The sequence below is a fragment of the Entamoeba dispar genome, genomic scaffold (genome assembly GCF_000209125.1).
Source record: "Entamoeba dispar SAW760 scf_1105229462351 genomic scaffold, whole genome shotgun sequence".
In the NCBI taxonomy this organism is placed as follows: domain Eukaryota; phylum Evosea; order Mastigamoebida; family Endamoebidae; genus Entamoeba; species Entamoeba dispar.
In genome coordinates, this window is record NW_001855149.1 from 1 (window position 1) to 23,541 (window position 23,541).

Below are 23,541 nucleotides of genomic sequence, written 5' to 3' on the forward strand. Positions count from 1 at the left end.
TATAAAAACTTAAAATAAAAATTGAAATAAAAACATCATTACATGGATAAAACTAATTCTGATAAGCTTGTTAATTTCCTTGAACAAAGACTAAGTGTTGATCAAAAAGTAAAGAGAGTACAAAGAAAGGTAGAAGAATACATGAAACATTACAACTATGAAGAATATGTAGATAATCCAACAAAAAGAGTAGAAGAGAAAATAAAAGATATTGAAGGAATTTTAGATCGAATGGATGAAACAAAACAACGAAGTGATGTTGTAATGAAATTTGCACAAGATGCAATCAATGATATGGTCCATTGGATAGATGACATCAGTGCTGTGATTGAGTCTATTACAACATCAACTAGTAAGGTTGCAACAAGAAATAATGAATTAGTTTTAAAACTATCAGGTATAGAACGTCAACTGTTTGAAGAGAAAACACGCGAAACACAAACAGATAAAGAGAAGGAAGAGATCCGAAGAAGATACAACAAACGAGTTAATGGACTTAATGAAATGATAATAGAAAACAAAGATAATACACCAATAATAACTTCACAAAATGAAATTATTGAACTCAAAACAAATAATATTGAATTAAGAAGAAAAAACCAAGAATTAAAAGAACAAATAATACGCCTTAAACAAGAAAACATGGTATTAAAAGAAGAGATAAATACAATATCTAATAATTTCCAATAAATTGAAGATATTTTAAAAAAATGAATTAGAAATATAAGTTATTGTTTTATCAACTTAAGCAAGTCCAAATCCAATTGCATTTTCAATTGCAAACAATAATTTTTCTTTCATTATTTCTTTATTTTTGTATGGTGGAAGATGAAGTGCATTAAAACAAGTAGATGCTGTTGGGAATTTTTCTGGATCACCATAACGATCAATGATAAAAATAAGATTACCTAATCCACCAACAGGAACACGATCATTTGAAGTAACAAATATCAAGAGTTTTTTCTTTTGGTCTAAAGTCAAAGACTTAGCAATTTCCCAGAAGTATTTGATTTGAGGAGACTTTGGACTATAATCTTTATATTTTGCATTTCTTTCTAATGCATCAAAGTCATACTCTTTAGTACCACAAATAACTAATTCAAGTTCTTCTGGTCTCATTTCCTATAAAATAAATATCATTTATAATGAACACGACATTGTCAATAATATCAATCAAAAGAAATAAGAAGACACATAATAGTTCATTCATAATTACAATTTAAAATGAATAATAACAAACTAATAATAGTGGTGATGAAACAACTTGTCTAAATCCTTGTTTAAATGCATCAAATTGTTTTTGAACCGACGATGTACAATAAAAATCAGCATAACGATCAAGATAGAGTTGTAAATTTTGATTTGTAACAATAATATCTCTTCCACCGGGAATTAATTCATAACTTCTATTTTCATCAAAATAATTTTGAACTGCTTCAAATGTTAGTTGTAATGAAGAAATATCATCAACCTTACTCATTTCTTTTAATTGCATAAGATTATTATAAACTTCAGGATCAAGAATATTATAATCATCAAACGTTAATGGAATACCAAGTAATTTCTTATACAAAATAGATGGAAATGAAATATCAAGAATGATATTGTTATAAATTGCCAATCCTAATACAATTCCAATTAATTTAAAATCTTGTAAATCATCTGCAAAACTACAAAACCAAAATTGTCTTGTTTTATTGTTGTATGTGAACATTCCAAAATCTACTTTAAATAACTCTTTCACAATTAAACTAAACCATTCTTTTGATACTCCTCCTTGATCAACTCCAAGTTCTCCAACAAATTTTATTTTTAATTCTTTTTTTAAATCAATTTGTCGTTTATTAACAAGAGAATTTAATGACGATAAAAGAAGATTATTTCTATCAATTTTTAATTCAAGGTATGGATTTAATAACTCAAAAAAGTTGTTTTTTACTGCATCACTAAGTGTAATTTGTTGTTCACACCTATTTTCTTCATGTACTACTAATACTCTAGTGTATAACTCAATAACAAAACTATATGATAATAACCCTTCCCTATAATGTTTTTAGTTTATTATTTAAATAAGGCTTTTACAAAAACAAACTTGTTCTGAAAAAAAAGGTCAAAATCATCAGACCATTCTCTTTTAATATTTATTGAATAAACATAAAAAGATTTATAGTCAATGAATTCATTGACTATATTCATTTCGTAAAGTATCTTAAATAAACGAAGGGCATATATCATAAACGGATATTTTTTACTCCTCTGAACTGATCCTTGTTTAAACATTTCATCTAAGAATGAATGAACCAAAAAATGAACTTGTCTTAAATGTTCAGGACTCATTTGACAAAGAAATTGATGTATAATTTCTTTATTAACTGGATCTTCAGTTATTAATTTAAATAAAGTACCATAGTATTTATGGTATCTTGTTTGATATGGGATACAAAGGAATAACAGTCGTTGTTCCTGTTGAACTAAAGAAATAGAATTAAAGACCTTTTCTATTGTTTCCGGATTAGACACATTAAATAAAAAGTTCATGAACAAGAAAATTGACTGATGGTCAATGTATTCAAAGTCCTTAGGACGAGAGTTACACTTGTCTGGGAAATCTCTGAAAGAAGCCTTAAGAGAATTGTCATTTATATACGTTTCAATTGGTAAATGAAAAACGTCATTTGGAGTCATTGAACAAATTTGTTTCGGTGTTATATACTTACAGCATTCTTTATAATCATTGATGGCAGTCATAACTACATAATCTCCAATTTCATTTTCATCAATAGAACAATGTTCAGGGTTTGATTTACAATATGCAATATCACATCTTGGGTTACCACACCCCTCTTTAATAGAATGGGTGATGTTATCCATCCTTGTTTGTAACTCATCCTCCGAGATTTCCATGATGATTTAGTCAGTTTCATTAGTTTTCTTTCTCTCTTATCACACATCAATGACGATATGACACGTCATCATTTAAGTTTTACTTATAAGTTTGGTTGAGGTATGAATAAAAAAAAGACTGATTTGAATGATGAACTTTATTTAAGTCTTAGAAAGATTAAATAGTTGTTATCTTTTTGTACTATTGCATAGTAGTTCACAAAAAGAGTTTTATAGTTTAGGTCTTGGTCAATAATAACAAAATACAATCATGTTGGTAGCATTAAATTTAATAAATTATTATAATTTACAAAGTGTTGATGTGGAAACAAGTCTGTTAAAATTGCCAATATATTTTTGCTCAAAGAAAAATGAAAAACAAAACTATTTTTTGTTTTTTTTTTAGAAAACGGTGAAGATATCTTTTTTCTATTTCGTAAAGAAAAGATCTTATTAATTTCATTATCCAAGTTAGAATGCAAAAGCTTCATTTTGTTCGAGGAAATAGTATACAGGATATATATTTCAAGTCCTTATATTCTGGGACAACATCCCCTTTTAGTTCAGTTTGTTTTATTAGAAAATACAAATGAAATGGCAACACTAATGTACTACAGGCATCAACTGAAAGTTCTGTAGTAACGTTGGGAACAACCCATACAAATTCTATTCTACCAATTAGAGAAACGTTAAATGAAATTGGTAAACAAATAAATGACAAGATGTTGTATTATTCAAACCAATTAATATCTGAGACCAAAATGTCTGAACAAGAACTGGTTGATGAATTTCCTATTCTAACTAAGGAAGAACCAAGTTATGAAGAATTTACTATCTCTAAAGAAGGTCCAAAGAAATTACCTAATAAAGTTTTGGACTCTTTTCAATTTATCTTTCTATTCTTACATCTTTCATTCGCCTTTAATCATCATATTTCACATCCCTCTTATCTTCCTTTATGTGTTAATACATTTCAATACCTAAACTCACTTAAACTTCTTTTTCATTATTTTAAATTTTCTAACACTATTGTTAATTCATTACAATCTTCTGATATCTCTAAGACAACCAACCAAAATACTTTAATGAAAATTAACGATAAAACATTATTGTCATTGTTTCATTTACATACGTTATATCTTCGTTTATTAAGTCAAGAATTTGCATCATTTACGGGAGATATTTCTTCGTATTATTTTATTAATAGATCACTTAATCCTTCTGCTCATTGCATTTTGAAGTCATGTGATAGTCTTAATACTTATTTGAGTGTTGGATCAATCACATCAAACAAATGTTGGAAATTGGCAAATGAAATTAGTTCGTTGTGTGGTACTATTGAAACAATTAAAATAATCAATAAATGGATAGAAAGTACTTCAGAAAACCCTTTAAATATTTCAAAAAAAGTTATGGAAATTATTTGCACTAATCATTGGGAACTAAAGAAGAGAGGTCAGGTTATGATTGAATCTTCTCATTTATGTGGAAAAAACCTTTTAGGGTCTCAACTATACCTTTTTGAAGGGTGTCTGCTTGTCTTTTCAAATCAAAAAAATGGAGATATGATATTTAAAGAATGGATTCCATCAAATAAAATAGTTTTATCTGATATTAAGAAATACTTTTTTATTGGAAAAGAAACTGAATTATTTGAAATGAAAATAAGTAGTCTAGAGAACACTTCTTGTCATGTCAAAATAATCTCAAATGAAGATGAAATAAAAGAATGGAAAAGTCAAATCAATTATATAAGAAAAGGAGATATTAATTTTACATCAAATACTCGTGGAAGTTTATTACAAGGAAAGCGTTTAAGAAAGTCCTCAATCCAAACAAAAAGAGAAACAATCAATTTAGGTTCTACGGATAGTTATACAAATGGAAAAGTAGAAAATATCTCTATAAATATAGGACTTACTTCTCAATTACTTGAAATGATTCAAATTGGATTTAATTGTAATCCATTTAAGGTAGAAAATAAAGAAAATGATTGTGTCAATTGCATGAATAGCATTATAAAATTATTAGATAAAAAGAAAAAATTATTTGGAAAAGAAATAATCAATCATTTCAAAGATCTAAGATCAAAAAGTCCTGATAAAGTAAAAGAGGTAATTAGTCTAGTACTTAGGGATAAAAGTATAACCCCTGACTCAATCATTATTGCAGAACTTATTCTTCTTGTTATTAATGACTTAAGGTTATATCTTAATGAAAGTGCAACAAAAAAAGTTTCAAATGAAATAAAAGAAGTTTATGAAGTATTTAGTTGCTATTTTGGAGATAAGTCTATGGCTCCAGTACTTGAATCAATTGTCGAAAATTATGGAGCTATAATCACCGAATCATTTAGCGTTATCGATAGTTTTATACTACACCCACTTCTTTTTCATAAAATTGAACATGCACATATTATTAGTTCCTTAGGATCTATGGTTGTTGTATTCGATCGATTAGGAAATGTACAGTTTAGAAACCCTGAAGGTGATATCAGAACATCATTCAAATTATCCCAGCCAGTATTTCAAGTGTGCACTAGCAAAGATAGTTTGATTGGGGTTTCAACAAATAAAATATTTTTTATGAATATGTCAGGCATATTACGAGAAATCCCAATGATATGTCAAAAAGTATATAGTGGATATAATAAAATTTATATACTAGCTGATAAAGAATTAAAAGTTTTTGATTCTAGTTTCTTATTATTAAATTCTATTCCTCTCGAAATTGATGCTGCTATCATGGAAATAAATTCCTTAGACACTCTTTGTATTTGTGGTAAACAAAACGGTATCAATAAAATGATATTAATTAATTCACTACTTGAAATTATTTCTAATGATGAAATTCCAAGAAACGATTCAGTAACTTCAATTTGTTGTGCCAGAGAATATTTATACATTGGAACGATTAATGGAATGTTATTAAAATATCGTGGTAATTTATTAGTCGACGAAAAAGAATTAAAGTGTGGTAAAATTTCATCGATTGAAACTTTCTCAAGAACTATATTCGTTTTTGCAAAAGACCTTCCATTGATTGTACTTTATGATAAAGGACTAACTATTTTGAGTATTGGAGAAATGTGGGGATTTAATGACTGTTATACAACCAAAACTCAAACTGACAAACGGTTAGTGTATACACAATCATCTCCTGATACCATTCTCGAATCAACACGAAAAAGAGTTAGTTCATCAAAATCTATCACAAATTCATTAATAAAAAAAGAGCGAAAATGTAATTTTTGGATTATTTCAAACGATGGCAATGTTGGAAAGTTTAGTACTAATAACGTCCATCATAGAAAAGAAGATATGTTAACTGAGACATATAAATTTTATAAGACTGAACACTTCCATCATTGGACAATAAATAATACCACTCATTATACATTATGCGATATTTGTCATCAAAGAATTAAATCAAATTGTTTCTCTTGTATTCATTGTAACTTAACGGTTCATACTTACTGTGTATATCCTTTACAATTTCAACAATATTGTACCAAGTAACTATTATAGTGTTATAGTTTCGTTTTTAACTTTTGTTGTTAATCCTTTTTTAAACAAGAAATTTATTATGAATGAAACAGATTCTATTTAATATTAATGCCTATTGATTAAATAAAGAAAAGGCTTATCAATAATAGGAGGAAAGTCTAGTGGTAATAAAATGATTGATAAAAATAAATAAAATAAATAATCAATATAAAATAAACTTAATAATAAGGATCAACAAAATAACTTAAATGAAATAACTAACCCATAAAAAAATAACAAGTAAAATAAAAGATGAAACACAACAAAACAATAAACATTAAAAAAAAGTAATGGTATTATGATATTTTATAACTAACAAGGGATCATTAAATAATAATAATAAATTATTCTATTTATTATGACCAATATTACTATTTAATTTAATTAATATCAATCATTTTTCATTCTTTAAGAAAACTTTGTAAAAGAAATAAAAAAAACTAAAATCATAAAAAGTAATTTCATGACATCAAACAATAATTATACCCGACTAAATGATAAACCACTACCTCCTCTTCCAATGAATCAGATTGAAATGTACGAAGCACCACCAATAGTTAATGAACAACAAAATAATATTCCAATACCAACTGATGGTGTATTTGTATCTGAGAAATCTTGTATTGAGAAATATTTACCATTAGCCCTTTTTATTGCTGGTTTTTTTATTCCAGTATGTTGGCTTGTTAATATCTGTTTATGTTGTTGTAAGTTTAAGACAGGATCATTATTCCCAATTCTTTCAGTTATTATGTTACTGGTTTATACACTAATTTCAATTATTAGTTTAATAGGAACAATAAAAGCTATTATTTACTTAACTTCTGCTTTAGAAAATAAAGACAATGGTAGTTTATGGGATTTTCTTCTTGCACTTCTCAAATTTATTTAAATCATTTAATACATATCCATTTTTATTATGACTATTTTCCAATTTGAGAATACAAAAATACTTTAAAACAAACTTTAGAATTGATGAATTTAAGACAATTTTATTATTTATCTTTTTAAATGAATGAAACTTTTCTTCTTTTTTATTTTAAGAAAAAGAAAAATTATTAAATTTTTCAACAAATTTGCCTTAACAGCGTTTTCATTTAAATTTATTGTTTCTTTGAAGGAGCGTTATTAGCTTTCTTTTGTCCTTTAGCAATTCCAGAAACAGCTTTAGCTACATTCTTAGCTTTTCTAAGATGGGCAACAGCATCAAATGCCTTCATTCCCTTTGTAAGGGTCTTAGTTTCAAGGGTACATGGGGCGGTTAATCTGATAACCTTGTTAGCATCAAGGACTTGTTTAGCTTCTTTTTGTTGGACTGGAAGTTTATTGAATTGTTTAGTCTTCTTTTGTTCTTTAGCAACTTGAGCAGCAAAAGCAACTTGGGCTTTCTTAAGTCCCTTAAGGCAAGCCTTAAGTTCTTTAGCTTTAGCAGCATCTTTAGTTTGAGCATAAGCTTTCTTGGCAACAGCAACTTTAATCTTAAGTTCTTTAATGGTCTTGTTATGTTCAGCAATGAACTTTTTAATTTCAGCAGCTTTTTTAGTTTTAGCTTCAGCATTTTTCTTGTTAAGAATTAATCTTTTAGCAGTAGCAGCATGAACTTTTGGAAGAACAACAAGTCTGTTCATGTATTCAGTTAATCTTTGGGCATTTCTATTTAAACATTCTTTTGATGATTCTTTTCTTCTTGGATCAACAGCAATTCCAATAGTTCTAGCAAGGTTTTTATCGATTTTAGCTGCTCTGAGTTCCTTCAAAGTGAATCCACGTCCAAGTCTCAATTTATAATTAAATCTTTGATTCATACAATGAACTGATGGTTTAAGAGATTTAATAGTAGCTGGGAAGACGGCTTTAGCCTTTTCAACTCTGGTTTGGTGTCTTCTAACTTTTCTGAATGGTTGTTTAAACCAAGTGTGAACTTTACTTCTCCAATCTTTACAAAAATGAATATTTGAGACTGCTTGATTGTGTTTCATTCTACCCTTCCCGGTTTGTTCGAATAATTTTCAGTTGAAGGGTTCCTCGATAGGTTTTTTTCTTTTCTATTGTTTAATTCTTTTTAATAATTTTATGGTTTCTTCTTTTTTTCTTTTATTATAACAGTTTTTTGTTAAAAATATAATTTTTTGTTATTTATTTTTTGTTTATTAATTTATAATTTATTGTTTTATAAAACAAATATTATAAAAGTTTTATAATAAATCATTTTATATGTGTATTTATTTTTATATGTTTTCTTCATTATAATTCATTTTTATATAAAAAATAAAATAAAAATAAAAGAAAAATCAAAAGAATAAGTTAAACTTAAATAATTTAATATAACTAAATAAATAAAAATTTGTGATAATTACTTTTTTTACAAACTAAATTATAATAAATTAAATAGCAATCAATTAATGATGATGTTTACATTCACAACAACCACAATGATCTCTTTTGTGACTTGTTTTTAATGGCATTTTTGTTTCAACGATCTTTTCTTCATTTTGTTCTTCAGAGCCAAAAGTTGTGTTAGAGTTTTCATCATCTTCAATAGAATCATCATAGCTTTGTTTTTGACAGTGATTAGCAACTAACTCTTCAATAAAAGAACATAAGTCAAATTCAAAAGGTTCTCTTTCTCCAGTATTAATTTCTATTTTTTCAAAGTCTTTCATTCCAATTCCAAAATTTAATACAGTATGAGGATAGTTAAATGTCCCTAACATTTCTCCATTTCGAGTAAAGAAAACTGTTTTGTTTGTTGAGTTCCATCCACATCCAATAACATCACCAGGACCAAATGACGTTGTACAATTTAATCCAACTTTTCCATTTTCGTTAAAGACTTTACCGTCGTCAGAATGAATTCCAATAGTTCTTTTATCCCACCCAATTTGATGGTTTCTAATCATTGTTTTAGTAGAACTCAATCCAACAGAAATCCAGCAATACTCTGATTTACCTTTAATACTGACCTCATAATAATGTACTAAACTAGGACAAAGAACAACAGTATTACTGTCTTTCCAAAGCATTTGAATTTTACCTTCTCTGTCTAAGTTTGTTGAAGAAACACACCTAATCTCTTTCTTTTTACCTTTCTTTGTTGTTAATGCAGTATTATTATATGTATTCTTTGAAGGTGTTCCATCATGAAAATTAGAAACACACGTCAATTCTCCTTCAAGAAGATCTTCAACAGTTATACCATATAGTTCAACATTAGTTCCTTGTTCTAATCCAATTTTTTGTTTAATAAAGTCAAGTGCTTCTTTTAATTCGATTTTATGTTCTAATGAAGAAACCTTTTCTTTTAATGAATTAATTTCATTTCTCATTTCGTTCATTTCTTTAAGAATAGACTTAATTGTGTCCTCATTGATACTACTCATTCAATAATATAAAATACTCAAAAACTAGTTAGGGTTTTTGTTATTATTTTTTATTAAAATATTTATATATCTTCTTTTGATTGGAATATGTTTTGTTCTAACTCTTTTCTTCTTTTGAAGTTTTTTTCTTGTAATGCTTTGTTATTAATTTTCAAAACTAATTCTTAAATAATATCATAAGTTAAACAATTAAAAGTTAATTTAATCATTTAAACTTGCATAAATGGAATTGAGTATTATCTCATTAAATACAATTGGTTTGTCAAAAAGGTAATAAGTTTATTTTTATTTTGCTTGTGTAAGATAGCAGATTTGTTCTTATCTCTAATAAAGTTTTTTAAAGTGAAATAAAATAAGATGATAATTAATAAACAAGTTATGATGATCATTGTTTTATCTTTTTTATTAATACATTATATGTTATTAAATAACACAAATTTGTCTGTTTAGAAATATTATTAAATAGAAAAATTTTTAATAAACTTCAGTTATATTTGATACAAGAACATTTATTTCTTTACGTTGAGATTCAGTTAAACACAATATTGCATAACAATTTTCACATAATTTATCAATAATGTTTTTCGGGACTTTGATAGATAACATAACCTTAACTAATGTATGAATTGTACTAATAATTTTATCATATTCTTTATCACAAAATTCTTGGTACCTCTCTTTATCACATTTAATTTGGTTTAATGTAAATAACCCATTATACCCGCTAATTTCTTTTTTAGAAGTGTCAATCATTTTCTTAGCAACTCTGTTCCAGACTTTCAGTTGATTCATTATACCTCTTTTTATGATTTTTGGGAGTAAGTCATTACATCCATTTCCATAACTCATTCCTTCACATAATATAATAATATAACTTATTGATTCTTCGTCTTGATCTGTCTCACTTTTTAGACTTGAATAATTTAATATGGTTAAAATTTCTTTTAATTCTGTTTCTCTTAAGTTAATAGTTTCTCTTATTTTATTTAATTTTTTCTTGGATTTGTTGAATGTTAATAAAAATTGGATTCTATCTTTCTTTTTATCAACCCAATTTTTAAATCCATCTAATTTAATTTCATTATTTTTTGCATGGTTGTGTCTTTGAATAAAAGATAAAATATAAGAATAACCTTTAATAATGGTATTTTCTTTAATTATATGGGATTTTATGAATATCATCTTTCCATTGTATTTCTATATCATTATTTTGTTCTTCTAAACTTTTCATCTTTTTTGTAATAATTTTATTCATTCTATTACTATAATCTTTCCATTCAAATAATACTTTTTTCGAATATTTCTCATTTTTTGGTTTCCATAATAATGGTTGAAATAGTTTTTTTTCATCTTTTCCATACTTTTGAATAATTTTTTTAATTGATAGTAAATATATATTTTTATCAATAAATTCATTACAGAGATTTACAACATTCTTTAAAGTATTTTCAATGTAAAACACTACATTTTGTGTTTTCATCATTTCTTTTAAAAAACTATGTTCATCTACACTTCTTTCTCTAATAAATTCATCTTCAAATAAACAGACATTATCATTTTCTGTGATTTTCATAATTCCAAGATGTTCTTCATATCCTTTCATTAACAAACTCATTCCTTTAACAAAACACAATTGGACATATTCATTAAAAATTCTTTTAGTTAATTTTTTTTCAATAAGTTGGTTTAAACACCATTCGATATCATTTGTCAATATTGTTCTAACTGTTGTTGGTAGTTTGATAATTTCTTTCTTTTTTTTCATTAATTCAACACTTCCTTTATCAATATCTACAATAATAACATCTTCATCTTTGACTATTTCTTCTGCTTCTTTGAAATATTCACTGGGAACTCCCATTATATAAGGGAATGGAGATGTCAATTGATTAAGTAATAACCGAGGAAGTAATGCAATTGAAATACAAACCCACTCTAATGGAAAAAGTAAAATTTTAAATATTTCAATAGTTTTTACAAGGGTGTTATAATTCTTACAGGTAAATACAATTCTTTCAGACACAATTATTTCACTCCAAATGTCAATGATTTCTGAGATTCTAAAATGGTAGAATAACTCAGATAATTCTAATTCAGTTTGTTTAATATCTCCTTTATATTCTTTTTCAATAACCATTTTCATTTCATTTATTATAATCTCTTTATGTTCTCCACACCTTATTTGTGGGGTTGTATAAAGTTGAACAAATTGTTCTTCTCTATTTTCATTGTTTTCAATAATATTTTTTAACCACTCACTCATTTCTTCAAATAATTGTTGTTCACTAACAATAAATATTGCTTCTGGTACATACCATTCATCTGTTGTTTCAACCCATTTATTAATATCCTTTAATTCATTATCACTAACCTTTCTATCAATAATAAAAACAAGACCATATCGCTCTTTTCCTTTTGAATTTGTTATTTCAAAAATTCTTTTTTCAAAAGGTCTTTTTTGTTGACTTGCCTTCATTCCATTAGGGAAACAAAACATCCATAATTCATCTAATAATCGTTCATCTTTTGGGTATTGTTGAGTTATAGTTCCACTTAATGGGATATTTTCAAAATTTTCTGTTGTAGCTTTCTCTTTCATAAAATAATCTTCTAAATCAAGGTCGAATGGCACATGTTCTATTTTTCCAATTCCACAAATAATTCCTTTAAATTCTTCTTTATTTTTAGGAACTTCTTTAGGAACAATATAATAACTTTTTCTTTCTGGGTTATAACAATAACCTTTTTTAATTATTTTATGTTGAAGAATATCCGGTGATTCAATCTCATTAATTAATTTCTTTTTTATTTCCACTGATAATTGAAGTTCACCAATCTCCAATGAGTCTTGTTCTAATTTAACTCTTGACAAATAAACAACATTTTTTGGAAGTGAGGACATATGGACAATAGCCTTTGCTATTTTTTCTTCTTTCTTTGTTGAATTTTTTTTGATTAGTGTAATAAAAAGATATGATGATAATGAGATATAACATGTCTTTTCAATTGGAAATATTATTTTTTTATCTTTCTTTACACCACTAGGAGATATTTCCACTTTAAATTTTTGTGTTGGATTAAAACAAAGTAAATAATAAGAAGATAATTCTTCAAGTTGAATAGATAAAAAAGAAATAAAAACCATATAACTAGAATCTATGAGATTAGGAAGGTATTCATAACTATTTTCATTTTGATTTATAACTTTGGATGACATAATAAGTTGAGCTTGAGTTATAAGAATATTGATTTGATTAACCCAATCATTTAATAAAGGCTCACTTCCTAATAGCTCAATTGTTTCGTTTTTATCTTTAACAATTAATACATTAATTGAGGGTGTTAGTTTTTCAATGGTAACAGTTTCTATTTCTTCTATAACAAAAGAATTAATAGGAGGTTTCATATCATTATAACTTTCTTTATTTGAGTATAACGAAAGAACTGACTGTGTTAACACCCAGTAGCATGGAGTCGTGTCACCCTTTTTAAATCCAACATGGGTTAAAGTTAACATCATTAAAGAATAGAACTAGTTTTAGTAAGATCTTGAAAATAATTGTTATATTTTTATAAAATGAAATTTTTAAGAGAATTTTAAGGTATAAATACAAATGATAAATAATAAGAAAAGAATTGATATAAGTAATTAAATTATTTCATCACAAGTTTCAACAACATAAATTCAAAAAAGGAAATACTATTTTTATTCTTTATCAGTTTGAACAACGTCATGGTCATCTGGTCCTTGATTTTGGTGAACTTTATGTTCTTGATTTTGTTCAGGATGTTCATAATGAAAATCTTGATTTGTTGGATCAGCACGTTTAGCTTGACGTCTTCCATTAATAAACATTCCAACATGATAGACAATTTCTTCAAGAATAAGACATAAAAGAATACAGACAATGGAAATATAGATTTGTATATAATTATTGTTGAGATAAGTACATAATAACCCACTCACTAAAGGTAAGAGTGAGTTACCAAGACCACTAACACATTCACTAATTCCCATGAACATTGATTTACTTGCTTCACTTGCTCTCATTGAATAATATGTTGATGTTTGATATGCAAATCCACCAGCTAAACCACCTACAAAAGCCAAGAACCAATTTACATATGCATTTCTTGAAACACCAAAAACAATTAACATAATAATGTAGAATAATTGGAAAATAAGGAAGAAAATCCTTTTATATGTCCAAATCATAGTTAAAGACATTACTACCATAACTAATGTCTGAGCAAGGAAATAAAAGAAGAATATAATACCAATGTACATATCAATTCCTTTTGTTGGTGTACGAACATCTTGGTCTTGAGCTAATTTAACATACATATTTGAAAGAACAGCAGATGTACCATAAATACCACATTGCATGATATATCCAAGATAAATAAATGTTTTGTTATTAAATTCTTCTTTAGTCCATTTAATTTTAATTGGTTTTTCTTCACGTGGTAATTCAATACTTTGTTTTGGAGTTTCTACTAAATCTTTTGGAACCTGGATATCAGCTGGTTCTTCTTCTTTTGTCATTTCAATTTCAACACTTTTATTTGGTTGCTCTTCAGCTTTTTTAATTACATCTATATCAACTGCAATATCTTCCTTTTCATTTTTCTTTTTGTCCTCCTTTAATTTTTTTAATTTCTCTCTAACACGTTTAGGATGAGAAAATGGATATACTACCATATTAATTAATACAAGCCCAATACATATATAAAGAGAATTAATTCCTAATGCACTTTTTAACATCCCTCCAAATAAAAATCCAAAGGCTTTACCAACAGACCAACATACTTGATATAGTGATGTGTTCCTATTTTCGTGACCTAAAGGGGCTTCAAGTCCAACTGTTCCTGTTGTAACAGGCCAAAAGAATCCAGTACAAAACGGCCAAATACAAACTGATACATATAATGCAGCAATAGAACTTGGCCATATCAAAATAACAGCAACAGCTATAATAAAGAATACAAAGGCAATTCTAATCACAATGTATGGATTAAATTTATCACCAATTTTACCACAAATTGGTGTTAATACTGCATATATAATAAACCCAACAGTTTGTAATAAAGATAAATCAAAAGTTGAACCACCTTTATCGTTCATAATTAAAGGTACAACAAGCCAATAAAAATAATTTGCAAAATTAAAAAGGAATCCTGTTAAACATGCCCTTGGGAAATTCCAAAAGATTTTACCACAGTTTTTTAATATAGTTTTACAGGTAATCGCCATACGATTTACAGTATCTATAAATTCAACTATTAAGTTATCTCAACTAAAACAATTAATTTCTTTCTTTTAAGTATTTCTGTGTTGTTCTATTTTTTAGGGTGTTTTCTTCTATTTACCTCTCATTTTTCATGTAGTAAATTTTAGAAGTATGTAGGTCATTGTAGAAGAATTTCAAAAATTTCCACAGAAATACTTTTAATATCTTTTTCTCTCTTTTGTTATATAAAACTCTTATTTTTAAATAAATAACAAATTTTAATTTATTATTGTTGAAACATAATGATTAGTTTTTGAAGTAATTTGAAGTTGAAAGATCTAAATAATATAAATATAGAATAAATAAAATAATTAATTAAGAAAGTAAAAAAGTGAAATAGTAAAAAATAATAAAAATAAATTATAAATAATAAAATAGAAGAAAAAAAAGATGAAATAAACAGAAATAACAAATTAAGAAAGATGCAACAACATTTAATTTCAAACACTCTTCAAAATGAAATTCCAATGTACCCAGAAACAATTTCTGAATACGTAGAACAATTAAAGAAATTTAAGGAATTTATTGAATCATATCATAAAAGAGTTTTAGAACCATTAGGATTTTATAATATGATGCTTAGAACTAAGCAACAAAAGTACACAATTCCTGAATATGAAATAGACACTATTATTCCTAATTTTGTTATTATATCAGATTTATATGAAGATATGTTAAGTAGTGTCAATGATTGTATTGATCTTACTCGATCAACACAAATAGAAATGCAAGAAAAAGAAGTTGATGCATGTATGGGAATAGTAACAAATGAGTTAATTGATTCATATAATGGATTAATAAAAAGATTTAGTCGTGGGTATACACAATTTGCTGTTGATTATCCATATGCATTAACAAAACATTCTTTTATGTTAAAGTATAATTCTCAATATAACCAACAATGCCTTAAAATACAAAAATCATCTGAAGCATTAAATTATGGTTTAGAACAATTACTTGAAGGAGTTCTTGAATACCCCAATGATTTACTTATTGCATTAAAAGCATTATTTAATAGTATAACTGTAAAATACCCAAGATGGTTTGAATTTTATGATATGATTCAGGTTATTGAAACACTTCATAAAAAGGTAGAAGATACCAAAAAAAATCTTAAAGATCATCTTATTGTTGCACAAACAAAAATTGATATTAATTTCCCAGGAGGAGTTAGTACAGAAGAAATTTATGATGAAAATAGAAGGCTTGTAAAATATGTTGATGGAATAGTAGAAGATCTACAAACATTTGATTATGATGGAACTGAACTTATACAAACAGTTTTTGAACCAAAAGAATCACGTGAAGTAAGATTTTATATATTTAATGATACACTATTTATGACAACACAACCAAAAAGATCTATCTTTAGTATAATGGCACATACAGCATTAAAAGGAATCATATTTAAAAAGAGATTTGTTTTAACACAATGTAGTGTAAGAGAAAAGAGTGATAATAGGGAGACTAATAAATATAGGTGTGATATTGTTGAAGATACTCCTCAAAAAACATTTGTTACAGTTGAATTTGAAGATGACGCCACTCTTCAAATTTTTATTCAAAACCTTGTTAGTGCAAAGTTAGAATTTGCTAAAACTCAATGTTTTGGTGTTACTCCAAAAGATTTCTTATCAAAAGTAAAACAAGAAAAAGGAAGACTTATTCCTAGATTCTTTAGTTATTGTACTTCTGTAGCTATTTCACGTGGAATTAATGAAGAAGGAATATTTAGAATTAGTTCAGAACAAAAGAATATTACTAGACTTATTAGTCGTATTGATAATGGAGAATGGAATTTTGAAATTGTTAATCCTCATGACGCGGCTAATCTTATTAAAACATATTTAAGAACATTACCAGTTAGTATTGCTGGAGATAAATTAGATGAATTCATGGATGCATTAGAAGAACCAGCCCCAAGTGAAGCAATTAAAAAAGTATTTGAAACTATGCCAGAATGTAATGTTGCTATGATGTATGTTTTTGCATTAGTGTTAAAAGCAGTCGAAGCTAAAAAAGAAGTTAATAAAATGGGAATAGATAATTTATGTATTGTAGTTGCACCAACGTTTTTCTGGAAAAAGGGAGAAATACAAAGACAAAATGGATTTGAGATAGTTCAATATATGGTAAATCATTTTGAAGTTTTTGATGCTATTAGACAACGTGTTGATGAAGAATTAAAAAAAGATGAAGAAAGAATTAAAAAAGATGAAGAACGAGCAAAGGATAGAAGAGAGTTTGTTTTCGGAAAAGCATCAGAAGAAGAAAAGAAAAGAAAGAAAATCGAAGATGAAATACCAACAATGACTGTTGATGAATTTAAGAAAGCTAAATTACTTGAAATACTTGAAAAAGAAAGAAAAGAAAAAGAAGAGTATAAAGAAAGGAAAAGACTTGAAAGAGAACAAAAAGAAAAAGAAGAAGCAGAAAAAAGAAGACTTCAAGAAGAGGAAATGGAAAAAGAAAGACTTGAAGCAATTGAAAGACAAAAAGAAATTGATCGTTTAGAAGAAGAAGAAACAAAAGCAAAAATTGAAAGAGAAAAGAAAAGAGCAGAAATTGAAAGAGAAATGGCTGAAATGGAAAAGAAAGAAAAACAAAGACAATTAGAGGAAGAGAAAAGAATAAAAGAAGAAGAGCTTAAACGAATTGAAAATGAAATCAAAAGAAAAGAAGAGGAATTAAAAAAACAAGAAGAAGTAAGAAAGAATGTTGCCCAAATCATAGGTACTTGTTGTGTTTGTAATAGTAATGTATTAGATACAGAAGATTCACTTAATGCTGGTAAAAGATTAGTACATGAACGTTGTTTTGTTTGCAAAGTTTGTAAAGAGAAAATTTCAGGAAAATTTGCATGGAGAGAAAATGGGTTTATTTGTGGAAATTGTGTTAGTAAAGAAAATAATTCAAGTCAATCAACTGGAAGTTCAAATTTGTGTGGAAAATGTGGAAAACCAGTAGAAGGAAAAATATTAAAAGCTATGGGAAAAGTATGGCACCATGAATGTTTTATTTGTGCTAAATGTGGTGGAAAAATTTCAGGTGGTTTTGTTAATTGGGATGGAAAACCAGTTTGCAAGAATTGTAAAGATTCAATATAACAAAATATTGATGGATAATCTTTAATTAACACATTCTTTTTTCAGAATTTTAAATTGTTTAAAATATGATAAATTAAAATTTTGTTGTTTTTTCTTTAAAAAAGAATTAAAGACAATATAATAATAAATAATTTAATAATAATAATATAAATAACATTCTTTATAACAAATTTATTTATAACAAAAAAATAAAAATAGAAGAAAAATATAAAAAGAAAATTCTTTTTATTTATTTTTAAATCAGATCACATCACTTAGAAAGATCTACCTGAATCCTATTAAGTCTTCTTCTTTCTCAGGGATTGTTATTAAAACTTTACTTTTATCAAAGAAGTAATAGGAAGAAATATAAATATAAAATAAGAAGAATATGTCCTTTTATAGACCAGAACTCGCATTATAATAAGTAAAATATGAACACTACTGAGTACCTTGTTGATTCTCCAAAGACTTCTTATAGAGATATTAAGAAACAATACTTTGACAAGATTAATATATCTTTAAAAGACTCTCAATTTGAAGAAGATGAATTTTTATGCTCTGTTCCAACAATAGAAAAACCAAGAACAATATCAAAACCAATGAAAATTCCTAAAGACGTTTGTTACAATTTATTAAGTGGGGTTTTTCAAAATGTATTTATTGTCTTAGAAAAATTCATTAGGAGATGATGTATTAAAATATATGTTAAAAGGAAGTGATGATGAGGTAAGTTGTTCTCCTCCTTCAAATTTTAAATTTTAGAAACAAACTGCAAAAAATTGTTTTTAAGTTTAAGGTATATTTCTTTTATTGATTTAAGAAATAAAAAAGAAGAAATAATTATCTGTGTTATAAATTAATTGTTAAAAATATTTTAGTTTAATTTATGGTAATGAGTTACTGAAATTAAGTGATAATGATAGAAATAAGAGTTTAGATAATTTGTTTAAGTACATAGTTATTAATTTAATAATTTTGAAAGAATAATAGTGATTATTGTTTCTATTAAGTTTAAAATATATTAAAATTTAATTTCTTTGAAACTTAATTATGATAAAGAGTGTTTTGTTTTAATTCTCTGAGGAGAATTGAAAATTATTTGTTATAACTCCTTCAGAAAGAAAATAAGGAGTTATGAACTAATTGTAACAATAAAAAAGGTAATAAAGTAGTGTGTATTTACTATATTCCTTTTGAAAAATAAATTTTGTTTTATACAAACAATAAAAGTATTTTAAAGCTTTTATATAAAATAATATTTCAATTAGTATTATTGTTGTTTTAAATATCTTATAACTATCTAGCTATCTTATTTTAAAATTTTATAACAACATATTTAATTTTAATTATTCAATTACTTATCTTTTTGATTATTAAAAGAAATATGACAATAACATAAAACACTTAAAATAAAGATTAAATGAAGGAAACATCCAAGGGAACAAAAATATAAAATAAAATTTATGAGATGTATGTTATTAAATGAGAAGAATAAATCCAGGTTCTTATTCTAATATTTTTATAAATTAACTTTTTCATAATATTTTTTAGGATTAAGAATAGATTTTAATATTAATAATAAATAACAAAATCTGAATATTTTATATAGTGTGATTATATATTTATTGATAGATACTTAAGATTTATTTGATAGTATGATTAAAGAATCTTTTGTTTTCAGTTCAAAAGTGTAATCTTCATTTTGACTAAATATTTTTTTTCATTACTTAATAGAAAAGTTTTTCTTAAAAATTATCATTTGTAAGTAAACAAATAAGAAGTTTAAAAGTAAAACTAAATCGTTGTTTCAAAAATAATTTGAATTGATTAAGTACTTTAGTATAAAGTGGGTCAATTGAATAATCAAATCTAAACCAAATATGTTAAATATGAAAGTATTGGCTTAAATCAGTAAAGGTTAATAAATAATTTTTTTTATCAATTATCAGTAATGGAAAAAAATAGTAAAAAATAAAACCAATTATTGTTTAAAGTCTTTGAATATTTATTTAAAAAAGTATAAAGAGATAATATCGTCGTTAGTTTCATTAATTAATAATAACAAATGATAAGTTCATAGAGTTTATTATTTATTTGTTAATGTATAATAATATTATTTTTAAAGCATTATTTCTAATGACCATTAATCAATAATAAGTCTATACTTAATAAAATTTTATGTTTAGACTCTAGTTTTAAGTGATTATATTATTCAATTAAATTATTGACACTAATATTTGATAATAAAAAAATTAATAGATTATTTATTGATAATTTTATTTTTTTTATTCTGAATTTATCGTTATAATACAATACCATAATTCCTAAATAATCTTTATGATTACTTTCTTAAAGAAGTATTTTAATATGATGAAGTTAATATTCAATAGATTTTTAAAAATTAATCAATTGTTAACGAAAGTTCTTTTATAAAAGAAGTTATTAAAAAATAATAATGGTTTATAATATGTTTTATAGGAATCAGTACATTTAAATATATAATAAGTATATCCTGATTTAATTGTTCATAAATAAAAATTTATTGAAAAATAAAGTTGAGAATAAGAAAGAATAAATGTGCAATTTAACAACAACCACTTTCAGACTTTGTTTCAAGTGCAATAGGAACGGGGCTTAAAGCATCACCATTATCTTCTTCTTTATTTTCTATAATAACTTTAACGACTTCCATAAATAAGTCATTAACCCCTTGGGCTGTTGCAGCACTTGTTTCTATATATGAATAATTTCTTCCTTCACACCACTGACGAGCGCTTTCAGTTGAAACTAACCTCGGTTGGCAATCCACTTTATTTCCACATATAATAATTGGCACGTCTTTTCCATTGAGTGCCCGAGAATATTCATTAATCCATGTATCAATAGCAGTAAATGAGCTTGTATTTGTTACATCAAACACAATAATTGCTCCATCACTTCCTCTATAGAAAGATGAAACCATACTTGAAAATTTTTCATGACCAGCTGTGTCCCAAATTTGAAGGTTATATTCTTTATTTTCAACGTAGACTGTTTTAGCCAAAAAATCACATCCAATTGTTGTTTTATATGTTGAGTCAAATTTATTCATTACATATCGTTGTATTAATGATGTCTTCCCAACTCCACTTTCTCCAATTAAAATTAGTTTAAGCATATTGTAATGAATATTTATTTACCTTCTTTTGAAGTTCTTTTTCTATTACTATTTAAATGACTTAGTTTTTATTATTTCTTATTTCATTTATTCATAAAATTTTCTTTTTTTATTTATTTACTTATTTTTTTTGGTAAAGAATAAAATACTTCTTAATTTGCTAGTCTCTTTATTGCCAACAATAATTAGTCAGACTCCCTGAAAAATAGTTTCAGCCAATGGTTTAACACTCTTAAGACTATATAACTAATATCAGGTATTACCAATTTATTTTTTTTAAATAAACTTTATTTTTGCTATTATAACATTGTCATAAATAACAAAAAATTTGAATTTTTATTTAACAATCATCCTAAACTTAATATTAATTATTGTCTTTTAAGATTTTCTAAACTGAAAAGGATAAATGTTTTAATTATTTTAATTATATAATCGTAATCTAAAAATTCGAGAAAAATAAATTTTTCAGATTTAAATTATTAAAATAAAGTTCTATAAATCATTCTTTAGGACTATGAAAAATATTATGTAAAATTTAAAATTGTTTTAAATTATTTATCTTTGACAAGTATCAAAAGAGAATGTAACAATAAGATTTACTATAAGAAAAGAAATTATTATTATACGTTTACGGTCAGTTGTGTTTTTAATGTAACATTTATTAAAATTTACAAATGAATTTATTAGTTTCGTTATTTTTTGAAAAAGTTGGTAGAATAAGTTTTTTTTAGGGATTTTAATTTTAAAAATTAATTGACATATTAAAAACATGAAATTCTTAGATTATTAATTAATAAAAAAAAGAAAATGATAAATGAATAAAATAATTCAGTTATAATAGAAAATTCTAATTAAATTCGTTGTTTATATATTCAAAATTCCTGTTTTTTTAATTAATATAATATTAAAATAATAAACTTATTTTTGAAGAATATTTTACTGTGTTTGGTTGAAGAAACTGTTAAATATTCATTATATTATTATGAAGAACATCACCATCTTCTTGCTGATTGTTTTATTAGTTACTGTTGATGCCCGAAGATCAAATAAAAAGTCTTCTGCACGTAAAGCAGCTCCACGAAGATCTCTTAAATCGAATTCTTTTTCAACAAAAATAAGAAGAACTAAGAGAAAAGTAACTGCTAAAGCTGCTCAAATAAGAAGAAGAAATACACAAAAACGATTAAAAGCTACACGCCAAATTTCAGATATTCGAAAAAAAGGAAAAAAGCTAGTAGTTAAGACTTTAAAGAATGCATTTAATTCTGCAAAAAAGTTTAAAAATAATTCTTTCAAAAAGGTATTAGGAAAAGGACGACTTATTAGAAGTAATATTAAAAAAGGATTGAACAATAGAAAAAGGTCATTATCAAATATTCTTAATAAAGGGAAAAAAAAATCAAATAGTATTATTAAAAGAGTGTCTAAGAAAGGTAAGAGCGCAATTAAAAATATAAAAAGCATTGTCAAGAAAGGTAAAAATACTATAAACACAGTTAAAGGAATAGTTAAGAAAGGTAAAAATAAACTTAACAGTTTCAAAGAAACAGCTAAAAAGAGAAGAAAGGATGCACTTAAAACATTCAAAGAAAATGCTATAAAGAAAGGAAAGGCTGTTATTGAATCTGCTAAAAATAAAGGAAGGGTTATTATTGATGCTGCTAAAAAGAAAGGGAAAAAGATCGCTAATACTTTAACCTCAAAGTTAGCTAAGATTCAAAACAAAAAGGAAAATGTTAAAGAAGTAATTAAAAATGCCTATAAAACATGGAAAGAACAAAATGACCAAGACTCACTGAATAGTTTTATCAACGACCAAACCAGTGGATCATCAGGATACTCTGGAACAACTGGAAATTCTAAACAAACTAATGGATATAGTCCAAGTAGTGGTTCATCAGGGTTAAGCGGATACAGTCCAAGTAGTGGTTCGTCTGGATCAAGTGGATACAACCCAAGTAGTGGCTCATCTGGATCAAGTGAGTACAGTCCAAACAGTGGCTCATCTGGATCAAGTGGGTACAGTCCAAACAGTGGCTCATCTGGATCAAGTGGTGAAGTACCGGATTATAGCCCAAGCACAGGACTATCTGATAATGGAGCTGACACATCCAACACACCAACAACTTCTGATAGTACTAATACACCAACAACTTCTGATAGTACTATCAGAAGTTGTTGGTGTGTTGGATGTGT

General features: G+C 25.9%; 12 protein-coding genes across 12 annotated transcripts in view, besides 33 other annotated features; 6 read left to right on the forward strand and 6 right to left on the reverse strand.

The window, feature by feature from the left end:
- Positions 1-42: 42 nt before the first annotated feature.
- On the forward strand, positions 43-690 carry EDI_016300 (uncharacterized protein; the record flags this gene model as incomplete). The annotated part of the gene is made up of 1 exon (XM_001739686.1): positions 43-690. The coding sequence occupies one exon, from the start codon at positions 43-45 to the stop codon at positions 688-690; it is 648 nt and encodes a 215-aa protein (XP_001739738.1).
- Positions 691-744: 54 nt separating this feature from the next.
- Positions 745-2,871, reverse strand: EDI_016310 (E3 ubiquitin protein ligase HUWE1, putative; the record flags this gene model as incomplete). Its single annotated transcript, XM_001739687.1, has 3 exons — positions 745-1,122; positions 1,241-2,042; positions 2,093-2,871. 3 exons carry the CDS (start codon positions 2,869-2,871, stop codon positions 745-747), a joined length of 1,959 nt encoding a protein of 652 aa, XP_001739739.1.
- Positions 1,802-1,830: a sequence feature (AT_rich).
- Positions 2,872-3,154: 283 nt separating the features above from the next.
- On the forward strand, positions 3,155-6,401 carry EDI_016320 (uncharacterized protein; the record flags this gene model as incomplete). The annotated part of the gene is made up of 3 exons (XM_001739688.1): positions 3,155-3,276; positions 3,359-3,449; positions 3,501-6,401. 3 exons carry the CDS (start codon positions 3,155-3,157, stop codon positions 6,399-6,401), a joined length of 3,114 nt encoding a protein of 1,037 aa, XP_001739740.1.
- Positions 3,166-3,193: a sequence feature (AT_rich).
- Positions 4,899-4,934: a sequence feature (AT_rich).
- Positions 6,402-6,555: 154 nt separating the features above from the next.
- Positions 6,556-6,719: a microsatellite.
- A 34-nt stretch (positions 6,720-6,753) lies between these two features.
- Positions 6,754-6,819: a sequence feature (AT_rich).
- A 72-nt stretch (positions 6,820-6,891) lies between these two features.
- Positions 6,892-7,320, forward strand: EDI_016330 (uncharacterized protein; the record flags this gene model as incomplete). Its single annotated transcript, XM_001739689.1, has 1 exon — positions 6,892-7,320. One exon carries the CDS (start codon positions 6,892-6,894, stop codon positions 7,318-7,320), a length of 429 nt encoding a protein of 142 aa, XP_001739741.1.
- Positions 7,321-7,458: 138 nt separating this feature from the next.
- Positions 7,459-7,496: a sequence feature (AT_rich).
- Positions 7,497-7,531: 35 nt separating this feature from the next.
- EDI_016340 (60S ribosomal protein L13, putative) lies at positions 7,532-8,407 on the reverse strand (the record flags this gene model as incomplete). The annotated part of the gene is made up of 1 exon (XM_001739690.1): positions 7,532-8,407. The coding sequence occupies one exon, from the start codon at positions 8,405-8,407 to the stop codon at positions 7,532-7,534; it is 876 nt and encodes a 291-aa protein (XP_001739742.1).
- Positions 8,408-8,512: 105 nt separating this feature from the next.
- Positions 8,513-8,693: a sequence feature (AT_rich).
- Positions 8,694-8,772: a microsatellite.
- A 26-nt stretch (positions 8,773-8,798) lies between these two features.
- Positions 8,799-8,819: a sequence feature (AT_rich).
- Positions 8,820-8,827: 8 nt separating this feature from the next.
- EDI_016350 (uncharacterized protein) lies at positions 8,828-9,763 on the reverse strand (the record flags this gene model as incomplete). Its single annotated transcript, XM_001739691.1, has 1 exon — positions 8,828-9,763. The coding sequence occupies one exon, from the start codon at positions 9,761-9,763 to the stop codon at positions 8,828-8,830; it is 936 nt and encodes a 311-aa protein (XP_001739743.1).
- Positions 9,764-9,848: 85 nt separating this feature from the next.
- Positions 9,849-9,878: a sequence feature (AT_rich).
- A 380-nt stretch (positions 9,879-10,258) lies between these two features.
- Positions 10,259-10,290: a sequence feature (AT_rich).
- On the reverse strand, positions 10,283-13,325 carry EDI_016360 (uncharacterized protein; the record flags this gene model as incomplete). The annotated part of the gene is made up of 2 exons (XM_001739692.1): positions 10,283-11,005; positions 11,097-13,325. 2 exons carry the CDS (start codon positions 13,323-13,325, stop codon positions 10,283-10,285), a joined length of 2,952 nt encoding a protein of 983 aa, XP_001739744.1.
- Positions 11,175-11,221: a sequence feature (AT_rich).
- Positions 13,326-13,360: 35 nt separating the features above from the next.
- Positions 13,361-13,398: a sequence feature (AT_rich).
- A 116-nt stretch (positions 13,399-13,514) lies between these two features.
- EDI_016370 (uncharacterized protein) lies at positions 13,515-15,062 on the reverse strand (the record flags this gene model as incomplete). Its single annotated transcript, XM_001739693.1, has 1 exon — positions 13,515-15,062. One exon carries the CDS (start codon positions 15,060-15,062, stop codon positions 13,515-13,517), a length of 1,548 nt encoding a protein of 515 aa, XP_001739745.1.
- Positions 15,063-15,293: 231 nt separating this feature from the next.
- Positions 15,294-15,330: a sequence feature (AT_rich).
- A 49-nt stretch (positions 15,331-15,379) lies between these two features.
- Positions 15,380-15,499: a microsatellite.
- Positions 15,500-15,521: 22 nt separating this feature from the next.
- On the forward strand, positions 15,522-18,206 carry EDI_016380 (lim domain, putative; the record flags this gene model as incomplete). Its single annotated transcript, XM_001739694.1, has 1 exon — positions 15,522-18,206. The coding sequence occupies one exon, from the start codon at positions 15,522-15,524 to the stop codon at positions 18,204-18,206; it is 2,685 nt and encodes an 894-aa protein (XP_001739746.1).
- Positions 17,454-17,543: a microsatellite.
- Positions 17,612-17,803: a microsatellite.
- Positions 18,207-18,251: 45 nt separating the features above from the next.
- Positions 18,252-18,289: a sequence feature (AT_rich).
- A 14-nt stretch (positions 18,290-18,303) lies between these two features.
- Positions 18,304-18,425: a microsatellite.
- Positions 18,426-18,619: 194 nt separating this feature from the next.
- On the forward strand, positions 18,620-18,950 carry EDI_016390 (uncharacterized protein; the record flags this gene model as incomplete). The annotated part of the gene is made up of 2 exons (XM_001739695.1): positions 18,620-18,805; positions 18,858-18,950. The coding sequence occupies 2 exons, from the start codon at positions 18,620-18,622 to the stop codon at positions 18,948-18,950; spliced, it is 279 nt and encodes a 92-aa protein (XP_001739747.1).
- An 87-nt stretch (positions 18,951-19,037) lies between these two features.
- Positions 19,038-19,076: a sequence feature (AT_rich).
- Positions 19,077-19,146: 70 nt separating this feature from the next.
- Positions 19,147-19,223: a sequence feature (AT_rich).
- Positions 19,224-19,384: 161 nt separating this feature from the next.
- Positions 19,385-19,539: a sequence feature (AT_rich).
- Positions 19,540-19,631: 92 nt separating this feature from the next.
- Positions 19,632-19,653: a sequence feature (AT_rich).
- A 46-nt stretch (positions 19,654-19,699) lies between these two features.
- Positions 19,700-19,796: a sequence feature (AT_rich).
- A 310-nt stretch (positions 19,797-20,106) lies between these two features.
- Positions 20,107-20,127: a sequence feature (AT_rich).
- A 143-nt stretch (positions 20,128-20,270) lies between these two features.
- Positions 20,271-20,312: a sequence feature (AT_rich).
- A 78-nt stretch (positions 20,313-20,390) lies between these two features.
- Positions 20,391-20,478: a sequence feature (AT_rich).
- A 294-nt stretch (positions 20,479-20,772) lies between these two features.
- EDI_016400 (GTP-binding protein ypt7, putative) lies at positions 20,773-21,345 on the reverse strand (the record flags this gene model as incomplete). Its single annotated transcript, XM_001739696.1, has 1 exon — positions 20,773-21,345. One exon carries the CDS (start codon positions 21,343-21,345, stop codon positions 20,773-20,775), a length of 573 nt encoding a protein of 190 aa, XP_001739748.1.
- Positions 21,346-21,356: 11 nt separating this feature from the next.
- Positions 21,357-21,476: a microsatellite.
- Positions 21,477-21,609: 133 nt separating this feature from the next.
- Positions 21,610-21,640: a sequence feature (AT_rich).
- Positions 21,641-21,754: 114 nt separating this feature from the next.
- Positions 21,755-21,778: a sequence feature (AT_rich).
- A 19-nt stretch (positions 21,779-21,797) lies between these two features.
- Positions 21,798-21,834: a sequence feature (AT_rich).
- Positions 21,835-21,862: 28 nt separating this feature from the next.
- Positions 21,863-21,904: a sequence feature (AT_rich).
- A 174-nt stretch (positions 21,905-22,078) lies between these two features.
- Positions 22,079-22,271: a sequence feature (AT_rich).
- Positions 22,272-22,327: 56 nt separating this feature from the next.
- Positions 22,328-23,541, forward strand: part of EDI_016410 (uncharacterized protein) — a gene marked incomplete at both ends in the record, with an annotated part of 1,482 nt that continues 268 nt past the window's right edge. The window contains one exon of the mRNA XM_001733431.1: positions 22,328-23,541. This exon is cut by the window's right edge and continues 268 nt beyond it. Coding sequence (XP_001733483.1) covers positions 22,328-23,541 — 1,214 coding nt within the window.